The sequence below is a fragment of the Pithys albifrons genome, chromosome 1 (assembly GCF_047495875.1).
Source record: "Pithys albifrons albifrons isolate INPA30051 chromosome 1, PitAlb_v1, whole genome shotgun sequence".
NCBI classification, from domain to species: Eukaryota; Metazoa; Chordata; class Aves; order Passeriformes; family Thamnophilidae; genus Pithys; species Pithys albifrons.
This window is the reverse complement of record NC_092458.1, coordinates 56,234,972-56,258,603: the sequence shown is the minus strand read 5'-3', so window position 1 is coordinate 56,258,603 and position 23,632 is coordinate 56,234,972. Positions and strand designations below refer to the sequence as shown.

At 38.7% G+C, this 23,632-nt stretch overlaps 1 protein-coding gene across 4 annotated transcripts in view; it reads right to left on the bottom strand.

Moving 5' to 3' along the window:
* The window catches only part of DGKH (diacylglycerol kinase eta), a 167,829-nt gene that overhangs the window by 73,040 nt on the left and 71,157 nt on the right, over positions 1–23,632 (bottom strand). For all 4 annotated transcript variants that reach the window (XR_011697320.1, XM_071550546.1, XM_071550568.1 and 1 more), the window contains exons 3-4: positions 7,533–7,643; positions 4,874–4,954 (exon numbers count right to left, since the gene is read on the bottom strand). Coding sequence is in view for 3 of the 4 variants with exons in the window: in XM_071550546.1 (XP_071406647.1) it covers positions 4,874–4,954; positions 7,533–7,643 (192 nt within the window). In the remaining variant the exon portion in view is untranslated. The remainder of the gene's footprint in view (positions 1–4,873; positions 4,955–7,532; positions 7,644–23,632) is intronic.

Here is a 23,632-nt window from a genome sequence, read left to right as displayed (position 1 = left end):
CCTGATGTCCACAGAGGCACAACTGAAGTAAACTGGATTTTGTAAGCATGCATGACAGCAGCAGAGAAATACCTCCACTGGCATCCATAACCCTTCTGCACTTCAATAAAGCTCAGGACCCTGAACCCTGGGCCAATCAATAGGTGGTTATAATACTGGACTGATAATAGATTATTTAAATAAGGACAAAACCCCCAAGTTTTAGGATAATTATTCCCTGCTTTAGGACTATCTGTCTTTGTCTCTGGTATTTGAAAAGACAGAAGACTGGAGTGTCCAAACCCAAGGATGAAAGGTTTCAAACTCCTTTGGGAAAAGGCTCTTCTCACTTCCTCCTGATGTGGCTTGGGGGAGGTTAAGCAGTTCTCACATTCCCTGAAGTTCTTGTAGTCCCTAAAGAAAAGTCTCAAGCAACTCTGAAAAAATTTGAGTGGCAAGAAAGCAAGCAAAATGTGTTCAAGTCCAGAGAAATTAACACTGTCTCTGAAACACACTGCAGAAATCCGGCAACACATTCTGTTTTCCAAGCCCAGAGTGAATATTAAAAGTTAATTCTCTAAAATCAATTAGAAGAACTAAATCTCAATGATGAGCAGAGCGCCAACTGATGTTGGAAGCAACAGGACTGAAATAAACTGCTAGAAAGCAATATGTCTTTCAGGAGTCTGCCTTAAGCAGACAGTACAGTGACTTGAAAAAGTTCAGTAAAAATAAATACACATCCCAGAAAAATGACAGAAGCATAGATGAAGTATTTATTAACTACAGACAGCTCCAAATTAATAGAAAAATAATCTCAGGATCAATACAGAGGGAACAAACATGCATAACATGCTGCTGCTGCAGAAAACAGACAAATGTGGGATTCATAAGCAATGTAAAGGAACAGTAATTTACAAAATAATCCCAAATGCATGTACCTTGTGCTTCTATGAATGTCAGACATGTCATGTCACATACAAGATGATGCTGCAGAATAACAATCAGGAGAACAGCAAGAATAGGAAAGAGTGTAGAAAAATGCTTACAAATATTATTTACCTTGCATAACAGTCAAATCAGAAGAGGGTAATAAAAATGCAAAATGCAAAACCCAAAGGGTTTATGGTTTCTACTGCCTTTGTGTCATAACATTAGGTGAGAATACTTTATTAAAGTCCAGATCATTTAGAGTTTTCTCTAAGGAATAATTTTTCTATAGAATAAATAATTAGGACTCTGTGGTCTATATGGTCTATAGCATTGCTAAAATCAGTAAATCAACAAAAATTTATTGTGTTAGACATTTTTGCAAGCATATCCAGAGTCCTAGTAATTAGTGTTATTAGCTGGAATACAAAGTCTCCTTTCCAGCCAATTTCTAATTACTGAGAATCACAGTAGGTTTCCAGGACAGCAGATCTGCCTGCTGCAGCTTCCTCCCCGGGAAGATGACAACTTTCAGAAAATGCACATTCAACAAAAAGTACTTGATTCAATACCTGATTCAGAAAACTGAAAGCAAAGGCCTACATTTTAGGTGTCCTGGATGACAAAGCTCCTATTGTAGCTAAGACAGAGTTGGTTACTAATCAGTGGAGTCTAAACTGAATTGAGTAATTAGAGAAATCTGCTTTGCAGAGCTGTTGATCTTATCTTAGATGCCTAAATTTAGGGGTCTATAAAGCCATCGAGTCCCACACTGAAGTTAGGACAAGCTGAATCCCCAACCTGAGTATCATATAGTGTGTTAATTCTCATATTCCTGGAGGGGACCTTCTAGAATGACAGTGAAATGACATTGTCTGTTACTCTCAGACACAATTAAATAACAGAATTATCTAGCCAGAATTTTCACTTTTCAGACTATATTTATAGTAAGAAATTGAGTGTCCATGGCTTTATGTAATTCTTAGATGCACTAGAAGTTGACCTAACCCAAATCAAATATGTAAAGCCAGCTATACAAAGCAGTGCCTCAAAGCCAGTATTTCTACCATAAAAGCATTATTTTCCATCACATTTCTCACCAAAAAAACCCATAACTGAATTAAATGTATCAAGCAAGAGTGCGGAAGTATTAAATACAGATGCTGTCACATGATGCCTGTGCATTTAACATGAGACTCTAGGAGAGATTTGTAATAACCCTGGGCATTTTATACAATCATGTGGCTCAACAACTGAAAGGCAGCATGGTTAACACCTACAGACTTTTTTTCTTTTTTAATGTGCATCAGTTCTTCATCATCAAAAAAAAGGAAGAGGTAGAAAGTCAAGCCAAAAGTTAACTTTTTCTCTTCCACAGACTTGGGAGACTGATACCTAACAAGGCAGTAGGAAGAATCTGGCCTTAAGTGTCTTATGTAAAGATTCTGAAGTCAAGGGACACTTCTGTTCTATTTAATAATTTCTAGGTGAGGATGCTCAGAACTACAAAACAGCTATAATCTCTTAAAAGGCATCCTAGTGCAAGCTTGTGCACTACAAGCTAATTGCTAGAAGTGAGTTGGTTGTTCAGTGAAAAGTATTATCATCAGCAATAAAGAAAAAAATTAAACAGATGAGCTGACTTAAGTTTATCAGCTTCTCATTTTAATTAGCAGATATTTATTTATCTCAACTTTCCCCTTAACCTCAAATTGTTTGCAGAAAGAAAGGAAAAGTAATTCTGGTGAATAAACATTGATATTTAGTTACATAAAATACTCTGCAAGCTTATGCATTACAAATAAACTCAACCTTAAATCTGTGTGTTATGACTAATTTTAGGACTTGAGTTTTATCCAAAAAAACAGCATGGAAAATCTTGACACACACCTCTGCCTCCAAACAGACAAACTAGAAAGGGCAAAAGAAGGCAAACCAATAACTTCTACAAGCTGGGAGTGGGAAAGTGAGTGGAGTGGGAGGACGTAAATGAAATGACAAAAGGACTTGTAAAAAGAAACAAAATAATAATTTTAACATAAATATTTAAAGGTGTATTTTCCTGGGAAAATGGTCATTTGGTGTATATTCCATCTACGTCAGTTTGTGTTAAAAATATTCTCCTCTGGAACAAAGAAACAAGAGAAGTACATTAACTAGAGAAGGCTAAAATTAAGCATTTAATTTTTGCTTTTTTAACAAAGAGAATGCTAACAGAGCATCTAGAACATAAATTAAAAAAAAAACCTTTGTAATTTTAAGAAAGGCAGGATTGTCTTTTTAAGGTGGAAGAAAATAAAAAAGCAAAAATAAATGTTTCTTTTTATTTATAAGAAGTATGGCTGGAAAGTTAACCACCCACTCCACCCCCATCCCGACTCCAGCCCAGCGCAGGCGAGGTCAGGGATGTCGTACTGCAGGAGCCATGTTGCTGGGAGACTGGGTTAGGCAAACACAAAGAAAGGAGCCACGAGATTAAGCGAGATGACGACTATTACCATATTTCACGGTCAAATCAGATGACTCTTCAATACAGGAGAGCTTTAAATCCAAATAATTTTTCAAAATGAATTTGTAGACTCCTTAGAGAAAACACTGTTTGCCCTGAATTACCCAGGACATGAGAGTAAACAGTGTCTCCGAAGCTGTTAAAGCTGTAGCCCCTGAGATTTCTTTTCTCACTGCTGTCTTCCACAGAAGTCTTGATTTCGAATCAAAATGTGCTTTTGATGAGGAATGAGATACTGAATTGGCTTAAAGAATTATGAAGGATATCAAAACTCCAAATATTGTAGAGAGGAGAAGAAAAAAAAAAGGCGAAAACTCCCCCAAAATGCCACACATCTGATGAGGCAGAGCTTCCAGACAGCAGAGAGAACCTTTCCAAAAGGTAGGCTGGTACCTTACACAGCCACCACTTGGTCCGAGACCTTCTGTCAAAGTACTCTCTTTAATTGCGTTCTTGGTCAGTAAAGAAGCTTAGAGTGACACAACACACCAGACTGTCCAGGCCAATCCAGGGACATCTTTGAAGTGCTCTCAACATCTCCCTGGCAGGGTACCACAGTGAGGAAGAACTGAGAAGCTTTCATGAGGCTTTCATTTGACTGCCTTGGAAATTAAAAACAAGACTGGTGATATGGACTACCTGTGGAATTAAAATCCTCAGGAAAATGAAAAATCAACATTTTAGTAGAAACTAATGGGACATGCAAGTTGAGAAAAGTTATGCCATTGCAGTCAGTGGGAGAACTCAAGACCTTCACAAGGATCGCTTTACCCATAGTCTTCCTCTTAACTAGTTCTTGTTCAAAAAATTTACTTTTCCAGAGGTTGAGAATCAGCAGAAGAACTGTGTCAGACAGTATCATTCAGTTCTAACAAAGCAGTTGAACAGTAAATGCCAAGACCTGTACGTAAAACACACCTGTGACCTTAAAGTAACAGGGATTTATGAACACTATGTTTCACACCAGTATCAGAATCAAGGTATGACTGTAAGGACAACTTTTCCACATGACTTAGAAACATATAGGGGTATGATTGGCAATGAAACAAATAAAATACACTTCAATATGACAGAAAACCAAAAATGTTACAACAAAAAGTTAAAACAAACACACAACTAGATTTGATTTAATTCAGCATGTCACCTCAAAGAGAAATTACACAACAAACCCAAGCTGTCCTAATAAGTACTAAAAAAGTACTGATTCTTGATGTATTTTTAAGTCCTTATATCATCATCTTTTGAGGCAACGGCACCTTTTCACATTTCTGCTACAAGAAAAATCACTGAAATAAAATGTTCTATAGGGGATGTGGTGTTCTCATATATTATACCACTTTCAAATAAATGACATTTTATTTCCAAATGGAGGAAAATATGCAATTGAGAGGATTGCTGATTTTCTTATTAAGTCTACCCACAGCTTTCAAGAACGGTATTAAAATTGTTCCATACCGTGAAGCTGTTGTTGACATTTTTTGTGCTCGACTCAGCTACGCTGGCATCTGACAGGTCAACTTCATCAAATATTAGAGACTGCGAAAGGAAAAGAAATAAAAGCATTAAACTGAGTCCACTTCACAGGTATGTTTACAATGTGCTTTTAATTTCATTGAGTCCATTCCAGTTAGAAAATAAGAATAGGAAAAAAATAGGTGAAAAAAAAAAGAATACACTGATGATGTGATAAAACCTTATAGTTGGGCCCTAAACAGAGTCCTATTCGCTGTCTAAGTGGTACATGAGACCATAAAAAAACTGGTTCCAAAATTTTATTTCTTTAAAATCTCTTTTAAAAGAAGGGTTTTTTCAAATAGATGTATCTTTAGGGTGTCTATTGTGTGGCATACATGTGGTGTCAGAGAAAAGAAATTCACATTTAATAACATATAAATTAATTAATCTGTATTAGGATGCAACTCGAAATTCATGAAGGAATCTATGATACAGTATCCATACCAGAAAATATATGTCTACCATAAACACCCCAGTCTCTGGCAAAAGATTATTTAGGTTCTGTTATGCTCATGATGGGATTTAAAGCACAGAAGGGAACACGAACAAAAATGTCTCTTTTTTAGTCCTACCACATTTTTCCTCTTCCATGCCATGGGAAGGAGAATCCATGCTGCGGGAGTTTCAGCATGTCTGCATTCAACCTTTCAAAGTATTTGCACAATTACTTACTCATAACATCTCCTTTTTCTCATCTTTATTACAGAGTCACAGAATGGTTTCGGTTGGAAGAGAACTTACAGCTCATCTAGTTCCAACCCCTCTGCCATGGTCCAGATTGTTCAAAGCCCCATCCAACCTGGCCTTGAACACTTTCAGGGATAGGGCACCCACATCATGTCTGGGCAACCTGTTTCAGTGTCTCACCACTCTCACTGTCAAGAATTTCTTCCTTATATCTAATATCCGAATCTCTTAGCTTTCAGTTTAAAGGCATTCCCCCTTGTCCTATCACTACCTGCCCTTGTCAAAAGTCCCTCTCCAGTTCCCTCGTAGTCCCTTTTAGGTACTACAAGGCTGCTATGAGGTCTCCCTGGAGCCTTCTCTTCCCAGGCTGAACAACCCCAGCTGTTTCAGCCTGTCTTCAGATGAGAGGTGCTTCAGCCCTCTGATTATCTTCATGGCTCTCCTCTGGACAGACTCCAACAGTTCCATGGCTCCCAACATAGCAAGGACACAGACCTGTTGGAGTGAGACCAATATAGCCCATATTCGTCATCTAACAGGGTAGGCTCACATTTTCAAAACAGCTCAGCATTATATTGTGAGCTGAAGTTGCCCTTCTCAAAGCTTTTATCTCCATGTTTATTCTTTATATATGTATGTATGGCCAGACTCCGCAAACGCAGATTTGGGCAGGGCTCTCCCCACGTGGGTGTGCACTTCCAGCCTGCGCAGCGGATTTTTTAGGTGAGGCACAGTGTGCACAGAACTGGCCCCACCGTTTCAGTCCTGAGGTTCATCTGCCACGGCCGAGCGAGCTTGGACGGTGCCAGTTAAGTCCTCGGGACTGTCACAGCACCCGGTACTAACCGGGGCTGACCCTGCTGAGCATCCAAGATGTGACGGGATGGGATGGCAGGGAGGCATTGAACTGCCAGGGAATGGTCCCATTGAGACTGGAACTCAGGTCCTTGGGATTCAGAGTCCAGAGTGCTCTCCTTTACACCATGGGACCACCCCATTCTTTATATAAACTGCTCGTCATAGCACCAGGAGCAGGGAAGTGTGACAATAGAGGTAACTTCAGTGACAACAGAGGTAACGTCAGTGCTGGACTCCCTGAAATGATGATACTTCCTGTTGATTCATTACAACCACACAATTGTGCACCGCGCAATCACAGCCCTGTAGTTCTAGAGAGATATCTATGCCTTAACAAGAGTTTTGAACAGAAGGCCAGGATGTAGAAGATGATGGAGACCTGAAGCATCTCACCTACAGCTCTCATGAGATGTTGCAACCTTACAGGGTAAAGGAAAGTTACACCCACTGTCATGGAACAGCACAATCTGAGTCAGCCCAACACGCCAAAATGTTCTAGGCCCCAGCCTCGAGGGGGAGGGAGGAAATGTCTTTCAAAAACAAGACAAGTATTCCCCTCTGCCCACTCTCAATTTTCCCACCAAAAAAAAATCAATTGAAGGGAAACAGTTTTTTCCCTTATATATCAGTTTTGGCAGAAAATCAGGCTGTCTTCATTTCACATAACAATTTCTACCCTTTCAAGAGTAAAACAGGCATTAGACTACAAGAGTTTTAATGGAATTCAGTATGAGGGATAACTTCTGAGCATTATCCAGTTTTTACTTTTTTTGACTGTCTGACCCTCCAACTGCTTAAAATGAGTTTATTATTTGCCTGAATAGCCAAAAAGGTAAAAATAACTGTGATAAACTTCATTTAAAAACCAAAAAAACCTCAAGAGAAATCACTCATCTTTCTTAGGTAAAGTTAATTTAACACACTACAACCTATATATGGCAGTTTTTAACAACACAACCAAGAACAAATCATTAAATTATTACTATTGAACTTAAATCTCAGCAAAATTGAAGTTACATGTGTAAGGCATTAGACACTAATAATATAGAATTACCTTTGAATCCTTAGCATAGTAAAGGGTACGACCCCGAAGTTTGAAATAACGCTTTTTCCACCTCTGAAAGGAGCTGGTTTGCTTTAGTAGTAATCCTTCTTTTATACTTGTCTGAAAAATATTAAAGTACAGACAACAAGGTAAACACATACAGAAACAGCTATATATACATATTAAAGTTATGCTTTTTAAAATTTATGTTATACCCCATAAAACATTTAAACTTCTTTTTATTCACATTAAATTCAGATTAATTCTCTGGACAACGAGATTTTGCATTGCTCTTTCTTAAACAATGACAATGTTGGCAAAATGCTAATTTGACATGTAAACTTAAAAGATAGTCAAGAGGCATATAATTACTGTGAAGATAAAACCAAAATAATTCAATTGTCCAGATAGCTCCAAACCCACAAATATGAAAGTGAGCAACAACTATTGGTGGCAAAACTCAGCAAAAAAAAAGCTAAAACCATCTACACAAGGTAATTTCCAGTTCCAAATTTGATTATGTTGAGGAAAAAAACAATTTCCACATAGGCAATAATTCAACAAGATGCTTAAATGTGTGTCTGATTCAAGCACATGAATTACAGCTTTAAAATAGAGGGAATGATCCAGCATGATGCAAGTCATGCATAACTTCGGATGCATTGCTGAACTGCAGCCTTCAGAATGAAATCAGCTTACCATTAGGGATAATTATTACATGGGAAGTGTGAGAACAGTGACAGCTTGGGATATTTTTACCACGCAAATATTTTTAGGCAAAAAATGGTTCACCGATCGTAAGCTTCCCACTGCAGACTGAGCCCTATATAAAAGGCCTATATAAAGCCCTTTTTATGCAGTGAGTAAGAGAAAATTAATATACTTTAAACGTGTATGCTGCTTTCACCAGCATGTGTGGGATTCATCCAACCAATTACAGAAATTCTCCACTTAATCAGATGGAATTAAATGACACAGCATACTAATTGCACAAGTCTCAAAATAAATCTTCAGTTTTGAAGCACACAAAAAGGTATGAGATAAAGGAAGAGTACATTAGGATGTTGTATTCCAAAACTACTATTTCCAGAATATTTCCAATTTGTAGTGTAATAATGTAATGAGAATGGCATGATACAATTTCTAGACAATGTGATATAAATATAATTTGAAGTTTTTATAGATCTTTTCAAAACTTAATCAAGACCTGACCTAAAGCTCATAAACATCTTTTTCTATTATCAGATGTCATATTCTCCGTTACTTTAATGCAAGTAATGAAAACACAAAAAAAGCAAAAAGCACTTTAATGTTCCTACCACTTCCTTGAAATGAGAAATGTTGCTGTTATGTACCCAGATTGAACCCTTCATTTAGATAGTCCTAACGTCACAAACTAAGAATATGGTCCAACAATCACAAAGCAATTGAATAAATGCTCTCAAAAAAGCAACCCTCTCAGATCAAACATCACAGCTGAAAATTTGGATTTGTCAGTTTGCTTCCCATGCCAGCAACCTGGACCAATGCACTCAGCCAGCCCTCCTGCTCTAGCTAAGGGATAGCAGTTCCCAGCAGAAAGGCTCTGCTAACCACACACCATCTTAAGACAGTTTCAAATTTTCTGACCAGACCCTAAGATCAGCTAGTTTTACATGATATAAATAGATGTGAGCAGTTAGTGAGTGAATACAAGTGCTTATTCAAAGCTGCCTGTTGGAGCCAAGCAGCACCTGTGCTTCACATCACTCTCTGAGATTCTGGAAGCTCATCACATGGGATGGGAGTAGATGACTTGTGTGTTTACTAACGGTCAGAAGATGTTAAGACCAGAGAAACTCAGTTGCAAGGAAATGGCACTCTGCATTCGTGGCAGGCACTGACTTAGTGGAAAAATTTCCAAAATGGAAGGAAATCCACATTCCCTAAAACACACTATGTGTAACTAGGAGACACAGAACATATATTATGCTGAATCCTTTCAGGAATTTTAAATTATGTTCAGAGAATATAAATTGCCCTAAACCTTGTGCTGTTACTCAGTAAAGAATTAGTTAATTCCTTCATATCATTTTTATGCCTACATAAACCATTTTCTCCTATTTCTACTCACCCATTAAACACTTATATCCTCAATATCAAACCAATAACTTGAAAGTTAAATCTGTTTTGCAAATCAGCCTTTTAAAATTAACTTCCTAAAGCTGGCAACAAATAACCCTGCAGGCTCTACAGAATTTACCCAAGAAGTGCAGGCACTTCAGGAAATATACATCTGAAGCTTACATTTTACCATCAATAACTATATTGGGCTGAGGTTTCGACAGCTTAAATAGACAATTCCATAGCTGCAGGCTTCAAAATCGAGCACAAAGCTTTAGCCCAATATCCTTAATTAACTTTATTTAGACTTCAAAATTAACTTGAAAATCCCATCTGCTAATTGAGTCATTAGGTAATCTGCTAATGATGCTTTCCCAAATCTGTACCCAAGTTACAGCACTTCCAGTAATTTGGGATTGGAAAGGACCTCTCAAGTTGTTGAATTTGGGTCCATACTATTGCCTACAAACAGGTCATATCCAAAAGTTTAAGAAAGCAGCCAGTTTCTTTTCTTCTCCCAGTGGCAATTAAGACACTGCTCCAAGATCTCACTGTTCTGACAAACCTTTTTATAATTAATCTCAGCTGGAGATTAAATCTGAAGCATAAGCACTAATAACTCCAATTATGTTAACTACTTTCCTACTGTAATTTAGGAGAAACAAGAAGTGCAGATCCCAGAATCCCATTCTACTTCTGACTTTTACAGAATCACCTCTCACCAGCTTTCCCCATACTGCATTTTGTATCATCCAGTAACACAAGGTCCCTCCAGAAGTATGGGACTATACTTAGAAGAGAACAGAAGAGAACAGAATCACTAACAATCTTTACTACCTTAGCCATTAATAAAGGAAAATGATTGACAATATTACAATCACAACATCACAGTGTTCAACAGCGGCATATTTTCCTGAAGAAATCTAATTATAAAAATCGTTTTTTGTAAAATTAAAAGGTGTACCTATGTGTTCTATTATCCAAGAATGCTGAATGCAACTCTACATCTCCACAATCTACATGACAAAAAAATCGATTTGTATTTTGATCACTAAAAATGAGAGATATCATACCAGCAGATTTTAAAAGATCCAGTATATAACACCTGAAAATTCAAAGCTAATAGTTTTCATTTCAAAGGCAACCAACCACATTGCCTTACTTCTACTTCACTCTGTGAAGTTCCAGATTTCTGCAAAAGACAAATTGTTTATTTCTGCTGCTGCTGCAGCTGCAGAAAGACCCAAATAAAGGAGAAAACATTCTGAATTTAGAACACAGTAAACTGGTTATTGACCCATTATTGGCAACTGCAAACCAGAACACTGAATGATTAAAGTTAAAACTCTTCCCTCTGCCCCTTTTCGTGTGTATGACCTGCCACTCAAAATGTGTCAGGAGAGTAAAACAACATGAGGAAATTTCTGAAAGTGAGGAGGCTGAAAATGACAACAGGAAAGGCCATAAATCAGGGCAGCCAAATGCAAACAGGAAATTAAGAGGGTGAAGAAGGATTTTAAGATCACCTTACAACAGATGCTCATGCTGAGACTAAAATGCTCATAAATACTTTGAAAGATGAGACAGCTAGCAGGTTGGCAGGATCATTTTCCAACAAGGATACAAAAAGGGATAAGGTCACAGCAAAGACGCTTTTCAAATTCTTGGCATCTGTCTTTACCAATGAAGATGATGAGATGGTATCTCACACAGCATGTTCTCTGTAACATCAGAACAGCTTCATCGACTTGGAGGGCATATACAGGAAGGACTAGACCAGCCAAATCACTACGTCATGTGGACCAGGTGGTGATGACCGTGAAGGTCCTGAAAGGACCACTGATACTAACATCCACTCCTGGGAGGACAGTAGAATCCATACAAAAGAATATTGCTGAGCCCATACATATCCAACAGGAAAAAAGACAGCAGAGCTTTTCTAAAGGAAAATACTGTTCTGCTACCTGCCATCAGTTCAGAGGAAAGCAGTGTGGATAAATGAAGATCCTGTAGACCTGGATTTTCAGGAAGCCTTTGACAAGACTTCCTGCCAAAGAATAGTGAAAAAGTTTTGTTAGAATTGAATTGGGAAAAAGGGCATGTTGTGAATTGAACACTGCTTCAAGTTAAAAAATCTAAACCTTATTAAGATTCTCACATCAACTTTGAGTGAGGAAGAGATCTGGGAGCCACAGTTCACAGCTCTCTGAGCTCAACCATAGCCAGAAATGCCAGAAAACTGTGGCTGTCACTAAGAAAAGCAACAAAACCAAGGCAAAGAATGGAATTTTGCTGTTATATCAGATAGTTCTGCTCTCTCCAACTCAAGAAATGAGTTTAAGAGAAGGTACAGAGAAGGGCAACACAAATGATTCACAGAATAGCAGCTGCCTTACAAGAGACTAAAACCAGCTGGAACTCTTCAGTTTGAAGAGCAGAAGATCAAGGGGATAATAAGATCAATGTTTAAAAAAACATTAAATAAGAGTAAGGTGACTGCAGAACTATGCCTCACCAAAGCCTTCAATATTTATAATAAGGAGGAACGTGATGAAACTATTTTGAGACCAGCTTAACAAAGATAAAAAGTAGCACATCTTTACATAGCACGTAGTGATTTCATGAAGCTTGCTGTCACAAGAAATTGTAGAGGCAGATAGAATCAGCAAGTACAAAAAAAAAGAAACAGACAAATTCCAGAACACCATATCTGTATGTAGTCCCTTCAGTTTGCATGGGGAAGTACCAGGGGAATGGACTGTCAGCAGACTCCTGTGCTGCTCCTCAACAGCCTTTTCTATTCCATTGCTGAAAGTGGATCATTGTGTAACCCAGCAAAAAATTTCACAGGTTCAATTTTTCCTGTCATGTAGACAGCATCCCTTTTGCTTTCAAGTCAGATGCCTGCATTTGTAAGTAGGTCTAGGTCCTCATTTACCAAAACAATTAGTATTTGGATTGCTGACAGATCTGGCCACTACAGGAAAAGAAAAAACAGGGAGAGAGAGAGCACGACAACAAGAGCAAATACTATAATACTATCTATTTGATATTGTTTCACTCCCTCCTGTGATACTTCCTAGTTCTGTAGATTTGAAAAGTTGAATACCAAAATAAAATCAACTCCTTCCATTTTAGAATTATGGAGAATTTGGTACATTTTCACTGTCTGCACAGATATGGCTTTAAGCAGACAGTGTCTTCATTATGTTACAAGTCTCACAGCTCATATTAACTCAGAGCCCCTAATATATTCCGTGTGTTCAGTGGATCGAGAATTATTTTTATTATTAAAAATGTGACAATCAAACACTTGATTTTGATTAAAATTATGACTTGGGAACTCCAAGCTTGTGATTTTCTTGACAGTCTCTGTATAGCAGCTTCCATTACTATCACTTATGCTGAAACATTTTTCATTAGTTCTGTCAAAATAAAAATAGACTTTTTTATCTGTCAAGAATAAAAATTTCATCATCTGCTCAGTACAAGGTTACATTTTTATCAGAGATTCCTATTCATAATGAAAGGAGCCTAACACCTGAAAATTAAAAACAAAGAACCTACGAATTTCTACAGTTAAAATCATCAAAAAATATTCAAAATAAATATGATCATATTGACTATATAACATTGCATTAATTCCATGAAAACCTTAACAAAAAGAAGTACCATCAAGACATGGTAGCTCAGTGGAGCTGTATGATGGGGTACCTAAAGCATCTTGCTTGCCTCAGCTGAGATGCCCCAGGCTGCTGCTGCTAACGCATCCTCCAGGTTACATTAGTGACAGAGAAATCACAACACGTAGCATGTTGCATGTGCTCAGTCTGTCATTGCTGCTGACACTTATCCCTGTCCCATTAAAGAAGAAAATCAGAGCAGCCAGCTTTGAGAAAACAGCTTTCCAACACCTCAGAATGAAAGCCAGCCACACCCACCCCCCAACACTAACCTATGATTAAGCATAACCATTTCTGTCTAAAAATAAACAGTAAGTTTTTCCGAAGTTATTTGTATATTCCATATTTTGGGGTAATTTACATGGATGGACTTTAGCTCAAGTGAAATTGTAATACACATAAATGCAATTATACAGCTTATGCTGTGCATTTCTTCAGCTTTGTTCTCCATGTTCCCTTCCAGCCAATGCTGAGGAAACAGATTTTGCATTACTAATGTTAAAATAAATAATAATAAAAAAGCTTTCAGCTTCCTGTAATGGGAATATATGATCACATTGTAACACATGAAATAAATATGAAATTGCCTTAATAAAAATATCTTTGTAGCAAGGTCAAGTTCAATTAGCAGATTGATTTAAAAATGAAGGTTGTAGCACTTACCAAAAATGAGTAAGATATTGCCATATTAGGGTAAAACATTACACTAGGAAAAAACCAAACAAAGAAACAAACTCCCTATTTTAGACACAAAGCTGATACTAGACTGGGAATAGAGAATAAACTTTGTCTGTATTTCAAGTATTTAAACTCCCAACTTCCACTCATGTTGATCTCACTCTCTGTACTCATTAATCAGGGCATGAAACAGCGGCAATACACTGAAAAAGGATAAAACACTTCACAGGACTGTGACTTGGTGCCAAAGATTGAAGTCTTGATGCTATTACACAACTCAGCTAACTGAGAGCAGTATTTCACTGCTACCATTTGGAGCTTCGACAGTTGTTCCTGTTAAATTGCTCTGATCTGAGCAGAGAGAATTAAACCAACTAAGTCTAACTGGTTTTGAGAGGAACAAAAAATACAGAAAAATGAAACCCATAATACAGAGTCAAAGCACTAAGCTGGCATGATTTTTTCCTTTACCAGAGTTATTTAGGACTTGGTCTCAACTAAAGCAGAGGAGCGCCCAATACAACTGCCAGTCTGTAAAATATATGCAGATAGGTCCAAAAGAAACCATTTCATCACCTCACAGAGCAAGATGCAGAAAACACATCCCAATACATTTTCACAGGAAAAGGTAAATTCTTCTTCTAGTTTTATTGAGTGATAATATGCAAATAGCAGTTCATCAATTAGTCGAGCAAATTATAAAAGCATCATATAACAAAAACCCCTAAACACCACTACAAACTTTTAAGCAATCTTTCCTTGAAAAGAAACTGTAACAAGTTTGTCATAACAAACCTTCTGTGTTTTACTTCTTGCAGTTTTCGTTTTTGTCATTTTGAGAATGTTTAAACAAATTCCAATGATGCTGCCAGATTTATTAGAAACTGCACTCGGAAGACAGGAGCCTACGCAGAGTCACTTAGAGCTTGTAGCTCTCCAGGGAAAGTTGGAAAACAACTCATTTCCTTCTTACAGGCTTTTTCCACACCTCTATCTGACTGTCACTGATCAAGTTAGGAATGAGAAAAAGCTTTTAGCAACAGAATTCACAAGGCCATGAAGAGCTGCAGAATAGAACAATTAGAATAGAATAGAGCAGACCAGTTGGGAGGGACCTACAGGCACCATTTAGTCCAAAGCACACACATTGTAAACATACAATTTCAGGAAATCTCAGTATCATGCAAATGTGTTTTTAAAAAAGTAAGTGTTTAGAATCTTCGTGTTTATCACTTCTTCAGAGGGATGAAAAATGTAAAAATAATATCCCATCCACTCACTCCCTAACCTTTCCTAAACGACCAGTCCCTGTTAGACAGTGCTGGTCATTGTGAGTTGGTATCTGTCAGGTGCCAGGTCTACAGAGACAAACTGATACCAGTTTCATGGGTGCTGTAGCCACGTGACTTGCTAAATCTGCTATGTTTAGAATTAGAAACAAAGAAGTTTATTAACAGAATATCCAAGCATTCCTGAATTTTTATAGTGTTTCTGATATCCACAGACACAGAGACTACATGCTTTAATCTAATTCAGTGGCTGCACTCCACTGGTCTACACTGGCCCTAATTTTGGTTCACTGTATGGCACATAAAATCCTGGATACACATTAATCCTGCTTCGAATTACATTTTCTAGTATTTTCCCATTAACAGTCTTAGCTAAATACTGTATTTCTAGAATAGCTAAGTCAATAAAATCTTTAGTTCCATAATAATTCAAATGTAAGAATCTCTTACTTTCCTATATATATGGAGACAGACCCTAATGTATTTCCCACTACCGAAAAATTAATCTTTAAGTGAGAAGGCTGGAAATCTAATTTGAGTAATGACAGTAAAATCATACTAGAGAGATATACAACACGAGAAAAAACTCATAACACACAGCAACAAGCACTTAGAAGAGCTAATTACAGAGGGTGAAAAATCATTTTGATTATCACCAAAAATATTTACAGTAAGCAGAAATATAGGATAGTTACTCCAGAGACTGGAAATCTATTCCCAGATTGACTGCAGATTTTATGTGTGACCTGAGGCAAATCAGTCATTCTGTTCTATGATCTCCACACTAAAAAAAATACCTTCTTTATTCTCTTTCACGTGAGTCTGGTTGTGATTTCTTACCACTTTATTGAGCGTCTCAGTAGAGGTGACATTTCATTTTGATCAAAAATGTTCATAAATGGCTTTCTGAAAGATGGGGACTTCAGAAGTAATAAAAATGGAACTTTAAAAAAATTCACAGTCCCTAACCCTATAGATCAGAATTATAGGAAAGAATGTTGAAAAGCACAGAGCTGTAAACAAAGCTGCAGAACAAAAAAAAATGCATTTTGAGACAAGAAGTAACACAGAACTTAGGTTCAGGTTAAATATATATATTCACAATTAAGGAGCACAGTTGTTGCAAAAATTGCAAAACAGTTGAGGCTGGAAGGGATCTTAGGAGATCGATCTAATCCAGCCCACCTCACAAACCAGACTCACCCAGAGCAGTTCAGCCAAGGCTATCTATATCCAGTAGAATCTCCAAGGACTGAGATGCCACAACTTCCCTGGACACCCTGTTTGTGTGTTTGATCACACTCAAAATAGGGAGGGGGGAAAAAAAGGCAAAAAAAAGGTTTATTCTTGTGTTTAAATGGTATTTTCAATTTGTGCCCACTGCCTCTTGTCCTGTCACTGGGGACACTGCGTCTGGCTGTTTTCCTTACACTCCTCACATATTTATATATATTCCTATGATCCCCCTCAGCCTTCCACAGGATAAGCAGTCAAAATTCTCTCAACCTCTAGCCATATCAAAGATGCTCCAGTCTTCTAATCATCTTCATGGCCTGTCACTGTATTCTTTCCAGCATGTCCATGTCTCTCTTGTACTGAGGAGCCCAGAACTGGACACAGCACTCCAGGTGTGGCCTCACCAGGGCTGAGCAGAGGGGCATCTCCCTTGACCTGCTGGCAATACTCCTTTTAATGCAGCCCAACATACTCTTGGTCTTCATTGCCCCATGACCCTTCCCTGACAAGCTGCCACACTGCTTTCCAACCAGTCAGTCCCCAGCCTGTATAGTGGGATGAGATTCTTCCTTCCCAGATGCAGGACACTGCCTTTGTTGAACTTCATGAAGTATCTGTTGGCCCCTTGGTCCAGCCTGTTCCTCCCTGTATGGCAGCACAGCCCCTTCTCCTCAGTTTGTATTGTCCATACACTCTTTGCAGGTATACTCTGTATCACCATCCTGGCCATTAATGGAGGTATTACACAGCACTGTCCTCACTTGCAACTCAAGGGGTACACCAGAAGTGCTTCACCTCTATCTGGACTTTGTGCCACTGATCACAAGACTTTTTCCTCCATTGCCTTCCTTCTAAGGGACTGAGGTGAGGCAGACCGGTCGGTACTTCTGCAGAACCTCCTTCTTGCTTTCCTTGAATGTGAGTGATATTTGCTTTCTTTCAGTCCTCAAGATCCTCCCTCCAATGCCTTGGGAAGGTAATGGAGAATGGCATTGCAATGGCATCAAGCAGTTCCCTCAGCAACTGGAGAGGTAGCCCGTTAGGTCCTATGGACTCGTGTTCATGCAGTTTCATTGATCTCAAACTTTATCCTTCTTTCCCTTCCACCACTTTCCCACTGGTTTTGGGCACCTGGGATTGCAAAAGGCTGGTGCAGTAAAGACCAAGACTGAGTATCTTGGTTTTTTCCATGTCCTTGATTAATGAGTTCCCTGTCTCATACAGCAGTTTGCCCCAGTCTTCCTTCTTCTGTTGATGTACCACCTGTGGGACACCTTCTGGTTGGCCTTCACATCCCTAACCAGATTCTGCTCCAGCTGGGCACTGGTTTTCCTAACCCCACCCCTGCATGACTGTTCTCTGAATTCCTTCTGGGTCACCTGTCACTGCTTCTGCCTTTTGTACACTTTCTTTCTCTGTAGGTTTTTTCAGGAGCACCATGTTCTCCCATGCAGCAGACTGCTCTTAAGACTGTAGGACCATCCCAAACAGCCAGATTCGGACTCTGTCTTGCACGCTACCTTCTTTTAGTTCTAAAAGTGAAAACCCTTGTAGCAAAACCACACTTTCTTTCTAAGATTTTTTTCCTATAATTCCTTCCAAATATTACTGAGATGACCCTTGCACAAATTTTTTTCCCAGTACAGATTTTCTTATATGAAAATCAAGCACTTCTAGACAGTATCAGGAGCCCAAACTGGCACATAAACCCCAGTTCCAGTTAATGTATTTTAATCCTTTTAGATTATTAAATTTAGTAAGCATTTTATAGCTTGGTGTATTTTGGAGAAAATTAAAGGTTATGATATAATACTGTGCTAAACAGATCTGAAGTTTACTTCCAGGCCACTAACAGGCTTCTGTGACATCTGGTAGGTGGCTTATTCATTGCATCTCAGATGAAAGAAGAAAAGTACTTCCTCAACTCGAAGAGACATGCTGACACATTGACTTCCTTATGCAGCTACTTATAAACATTACATGTGTACCTACTGAACCACTACAAATTTAGGAAACAGCTTATTACCACAAGAGTGCTGCTTTTCAGTATTTAAAGGGAGCTTACAAAAGAGTGACAGGACATGGGGCAGTGGCTTTGAACCAAAACAGAGTAGGTTTAGATTACAGATGTAAGGAAGAAACTCTTTAGTGTGAGGGTGGTGAGATGCTGGCATAGGTTTCACAAAGAGGATGTGGATTCCCCATCCCTGCAAGTGTTCAGGCTGAATGGAGTTTTCAGCAACCTGGTCTAGTGGAAGGTGTTCCTGCTTATGGCAGGGTAAGTGGAACTAGATGGTCTTTAAAGTCGCTTCCTACCCAAACCATTCTATAACCCTACAAATTGCCAAAAGCAGCAGGGTGCTTTTAATAAAGGATAGAGTTTCACCTGTTTCTAGTGATTCTCATGGTAAAATCGTATTTTCCTTACTGGCCTTTAGCAGCAACCCTGGTGAAAACAGAATTCTCATACTACAAGTAGTGGAGGAAATTCTCTCTTTTGAGACAAGCAGACTGGAAAGCAAAAGAATAACATACATCAGACCCTCCCTTCCCTTCTGTTTACTGACAGGAAATAAGAGCCTGTAATTTTCAATTCACATTCCCTTTGTGACCAGGCTCATTCACATACATGCTATTTTCTCTCATTCAGAAAACACAGTAAAGCCTCTTGTCCAAAAAAACCCCACATTTCTGCCCAGAATAGTGGAGATCAGTACTTCTCAGAGTTTTATACAATGTGGCTCATGTTTGAATCCATCAAGGAACCTCTTCTCTTGCTCTGTATAGACTCCAGCTCTTACTCCATGTCCAAACCCTTGAGTTGCAGAATACAACACAATGCCTCACTTGAATCCATGGGAAAGTCAAGGAGTGGATCACCCTGAAACATATTTCTGGGGGGGGGGCACACATGGAGAAGGAGAAAACTGGACACAGTTAGCATAGACATACCAAAGGTAGATCATGCTGAACATTAGAGAACCTTAGAAAAGACCTCTGCATCGTACAATAGAATAGCACTTCCCATTCCACTTGCTATTGAACAAGTTATTGCTGAAATACAAAAAATGTAGAAGTCACTCACTCGTCTCTTTTCGGCAAGCTGAGCTGTTAAGTACGACCTTTACCTTTTCAGTTTTAAACAGGTTGATGGCAATTTTTTCCATTTAAAAATTTAAATTGCTATTAAAAAATCAGCCCCAGTGTAAATCCAAGTAAAACTAGAAATATGGAACAAATGTGGTAGAATAAAACTTGACTATAGTTGTTGGATTTCTTTGTTGTTCGTTCATTTTTGGTTTGTTTTTTTTTTAATTGAGGAAAGTACTTTCTATATATATAAATTCTCAGTTTTATAAACCATGTCACTTTACATATCCATTGTATAAGAGGACTTGGCACCTTGAACGTAGGAGCATCTCTGTGTTTTACAGTGTGCCTGCTTTCAGTTTGTGATGCAACAGCTATTTTCCATGGGAGCTAAAACAGGCAAATTCTACTTCATCTTCAATACAAGCTCAAAAGTATTCTGAAATCTTTGTTTAATGATGTATCCTCCATATCCACTAACAAAATCAGAGGCTTAAAAAGGACCTAGACGAGGCATAGAAAGATCTTTTAGTCTACACTCACCTCCAAGGTAGTACAAACTTTATACATATTTGTAGGAACAGCTTATCTATCATCTTATTCAGGTGTCCCATTTTATCACTTGAAATTTTTTCTGGCCCACTTTCATCCACCATCTGCATCAGAAAACTGAAAATACACAAACACTAAAGGTGCTGCACCTCATAAGCCTGCATGCATTGTTTCTATAGAGTTAATTTTCACATGTCCACCTTCCAATCACAGAAAGAATAATGGGGGCTCTAAAATCTGGCTCATCACATGACTTGACTGTCATTACAAAAATACACAGTCCTTCTTTCCCTTCTATTTGAATGAGGTCTGCATCTGCCTTTGTCAGCCACCCTTGGACTATACCCAGAATACACTTGCCTAAGACGTTCTTAAACCCTCAGTTACAGAGATTCTCTACCACTGAAATGCATTCCCTTGTGTAAACCTTCCCTCTTGCTCTTTAATCTCAAAGTGCTGTTGAAGGACAATGATACGGATGTAAAACATCAATAAGTTAATTCAAAACTCAAAGGCTGTTTCTAACTCACAGTACTTTGTAAGGAAAAAACCACTTTATAGGACAATTGTTACTAATCTTCACTTGTACACCCCAACTTTGTTTTGTCCAAATCACACTAACTTTTCAGCAGGAGAAAATATTATGAACACACAGCTATTAAATAAGTCATAAGGTTGTTCTACTTTTTAACCAAACTTATTTGCAATCAACCAATCAATGACCAAACAAAATTTACATCTTAGAAGTATTTTTAAACAAAACAAAAAGAGGAACTGCAAATGGTTTTCCACAGAGGATATAGGTTATGGAAGTCTTATATCCTGCAATGTACTAAGATTAGGCTTAGCATACAGCCCCAGAGGTAGATAGGATTATGTTCAATGAAACCTCTCAATGAAGTACTGTCTTCAACAGCATTTATGCACAAGAAGCTCTATTCTCCTCTGGAATGAAATACTGTCCTATAAACATGAAAAGCATGGAACTTATTTTTTTAAATATAGGTATGTCTAATCAGATTTCCTCTTACGTTTCCTGACCGTGTTTCTTTTGTATCCTCTGTTTAAAATATTTTTATCCTCGTAATTGCTAACTTGTGTGTAGTACAGGTACTATAAACTTCTGAGAATCATTCAGTTTCTAAGCATTAAGTACTTAAGGAACATCTGCAGCTATCTTTTCCCTGTAACAAAATCTGGAGAACTTTGCCAGATGTACCATAGAAAATCTTGTCCATGCTGGATCTCACACTGAGACAGTCATGGAAGGGAAGGTGCAACCACTTGTGCAATGTTTGAGGTCAAGTAGCCACCAATAGTTAAATCTGAGTTGCGACAATACCATTAGATGCTTCAGTGACTAAGGCATGAGTACACACGTTTTGGGACCAGTAATCTGGAGCAGAAAGGCAGAGCTGCTGCTCCTTAGCACTAAACCTACCAATACTTCTGAGCCAGAGCGGCCCATAATCTTTTCACACTTGTGCTGGAGGCTGAGTTAGAACTTTCTTTATGCACAGAGAAAGCCATAGAAAACCAGCTAAAATCATTAAAAATATATTAATCATATCTAAGCTGTTTGATGAAAGTTTTAAAACTACATGATGATCTTCAATCTCCTTCAAATTAGCCAGGCTTCAAAGAACAGACTGAGTAATTGTAGTCTTATGCTGTTATAATTTCCAAAAAATAATACTAGCTATTTTTTTATAATGCTTTTCTTGTTAGAAAACCCCTTTAGGTGGAATAGTTTAAGAAAAAAATGGTTAGTCCTTTGCACAAAGATACTGTGAGTTCATTAATTGGTTGCAGACAGTAGGTAGAGGTGCTAGATCACAAGGACCTGGATGAGAGAAAGGTGACGACAAAATCAAAGGACCCATATCAAGAATTAATTTCTGACTCACCTGAACTTATCACTCAAGTCTTCCAAACAGATTCCTGATATGGCCTTATACTAGCAGGAGGTCTGGGAATAAATGTGATTGATGCTCCTCTTCCCCCACTCCCCCTTCCTTTTTTTCCTTTTTTTTTTTCATAACAAAGAGATACTTCTTGAACAAAGAAACCATGTGTGCACTTTGTACCTTGCTATGCTAGCCCCACTGATTCATCTGGGAAAACAGAAGAAAAACTGCACTTGCCTACTTGTATGAATGATACACTGACCTTACTTATCTGGGCTGAAAATACCATCACTAGAAGTTCCAGAGACACAGCAGTTAACACCAAAAATAAAAATAGGCGTTTGCTACAATCTCAGGCAAGTTTCAAATCAGCAGTGCTGATTTGAAAGGCATTATGTTGATTTATCCCTCACCTGCAGAGGCTGCAAGGGTTTTCCTTCAACACCACAGCTACTAGCCAATTTTCAGATTGCCAGTGGAGAGGTGATCAATCAGTGGAAACAGGTTAATAGCACCCTGAGATGTCAAGAGGGCATTTCATCAAGCTTCATTGAGCAGCAGCCTCTAAGGGTGCTCACTTGCTCTTACCTAAACTGGTGGAGGATTATTCACCTAATGACGTACTTGCTGCTTTTAAATTATCATTCAAGACGTTGAATAGGTTTTTCACACACAGTGGAAGCACACAGCAGAAACACAACCTATTTTAATTACAAAGGAGAAAAGAATTGCTCACCAGACTTTTTTCTCTAAACTACAAGTCGGAACTGCAACACTCTCAGAAACTTTCTCTTGCACTTCAGCATATAGCCCCATACCCTCAGAAGAGGCAGATATATCAGGGTCTATGCATATATTCTATTAACTGGCATGGCAAATGGCCTGTGAACATAATACCATGGGCACCAAGACAGAGCCTGAAAGACATGGTTTGATGTATGTATGGCCAGACTTCGCAAACGCAGCTTTGGGCAGGGCTCTCCCCACGTGGGTGTGCCCTTCCAGCCTGCGCAGTGGATTTTTTAGGTGAGGCACAGCATGTGCAGAACTGGCCCCACTGTTTCAGTCCTGAGGTTCATCTGCCACGGCCGAGCGAGCGTGGACAGTGACAGTGAAGTCCTCGGGACTGTCACAGCACCCGGTACTAACCGGGGCTGACCCTGCTGAGCATCCGAGATGTGACGGGATGGGATGGCAGGGAGGCATTGAACTGCCAGGGGACGGTCCCACTGAAACTCAAACTCAGGACCTTGGGATTCGGAGTCCAGAGTGCTCTCCTTTACACCATGGGACTGACCTTTTGATGTATATATCTGTTAGTTAATGAAGGCCTTACACTCACAAGATAAGCCAGTTAGGGAGAACACATGGACAAGGCATTGAGAAGCTGATAGATCATGAGACCAGCAGGAGGCCCCAAGGCAAGCTGGTTATGGAAGCATAACAAGATCCTCCACCTTCCTGGTGCCCATCCCATCTACCTGGACTGCACCACCAAGCCATGGAAGCCCATTTAACTAACTGGTCCTGCTAGGTACCAGACCTTTTGCTTTTCATCTGCATTCATTTTT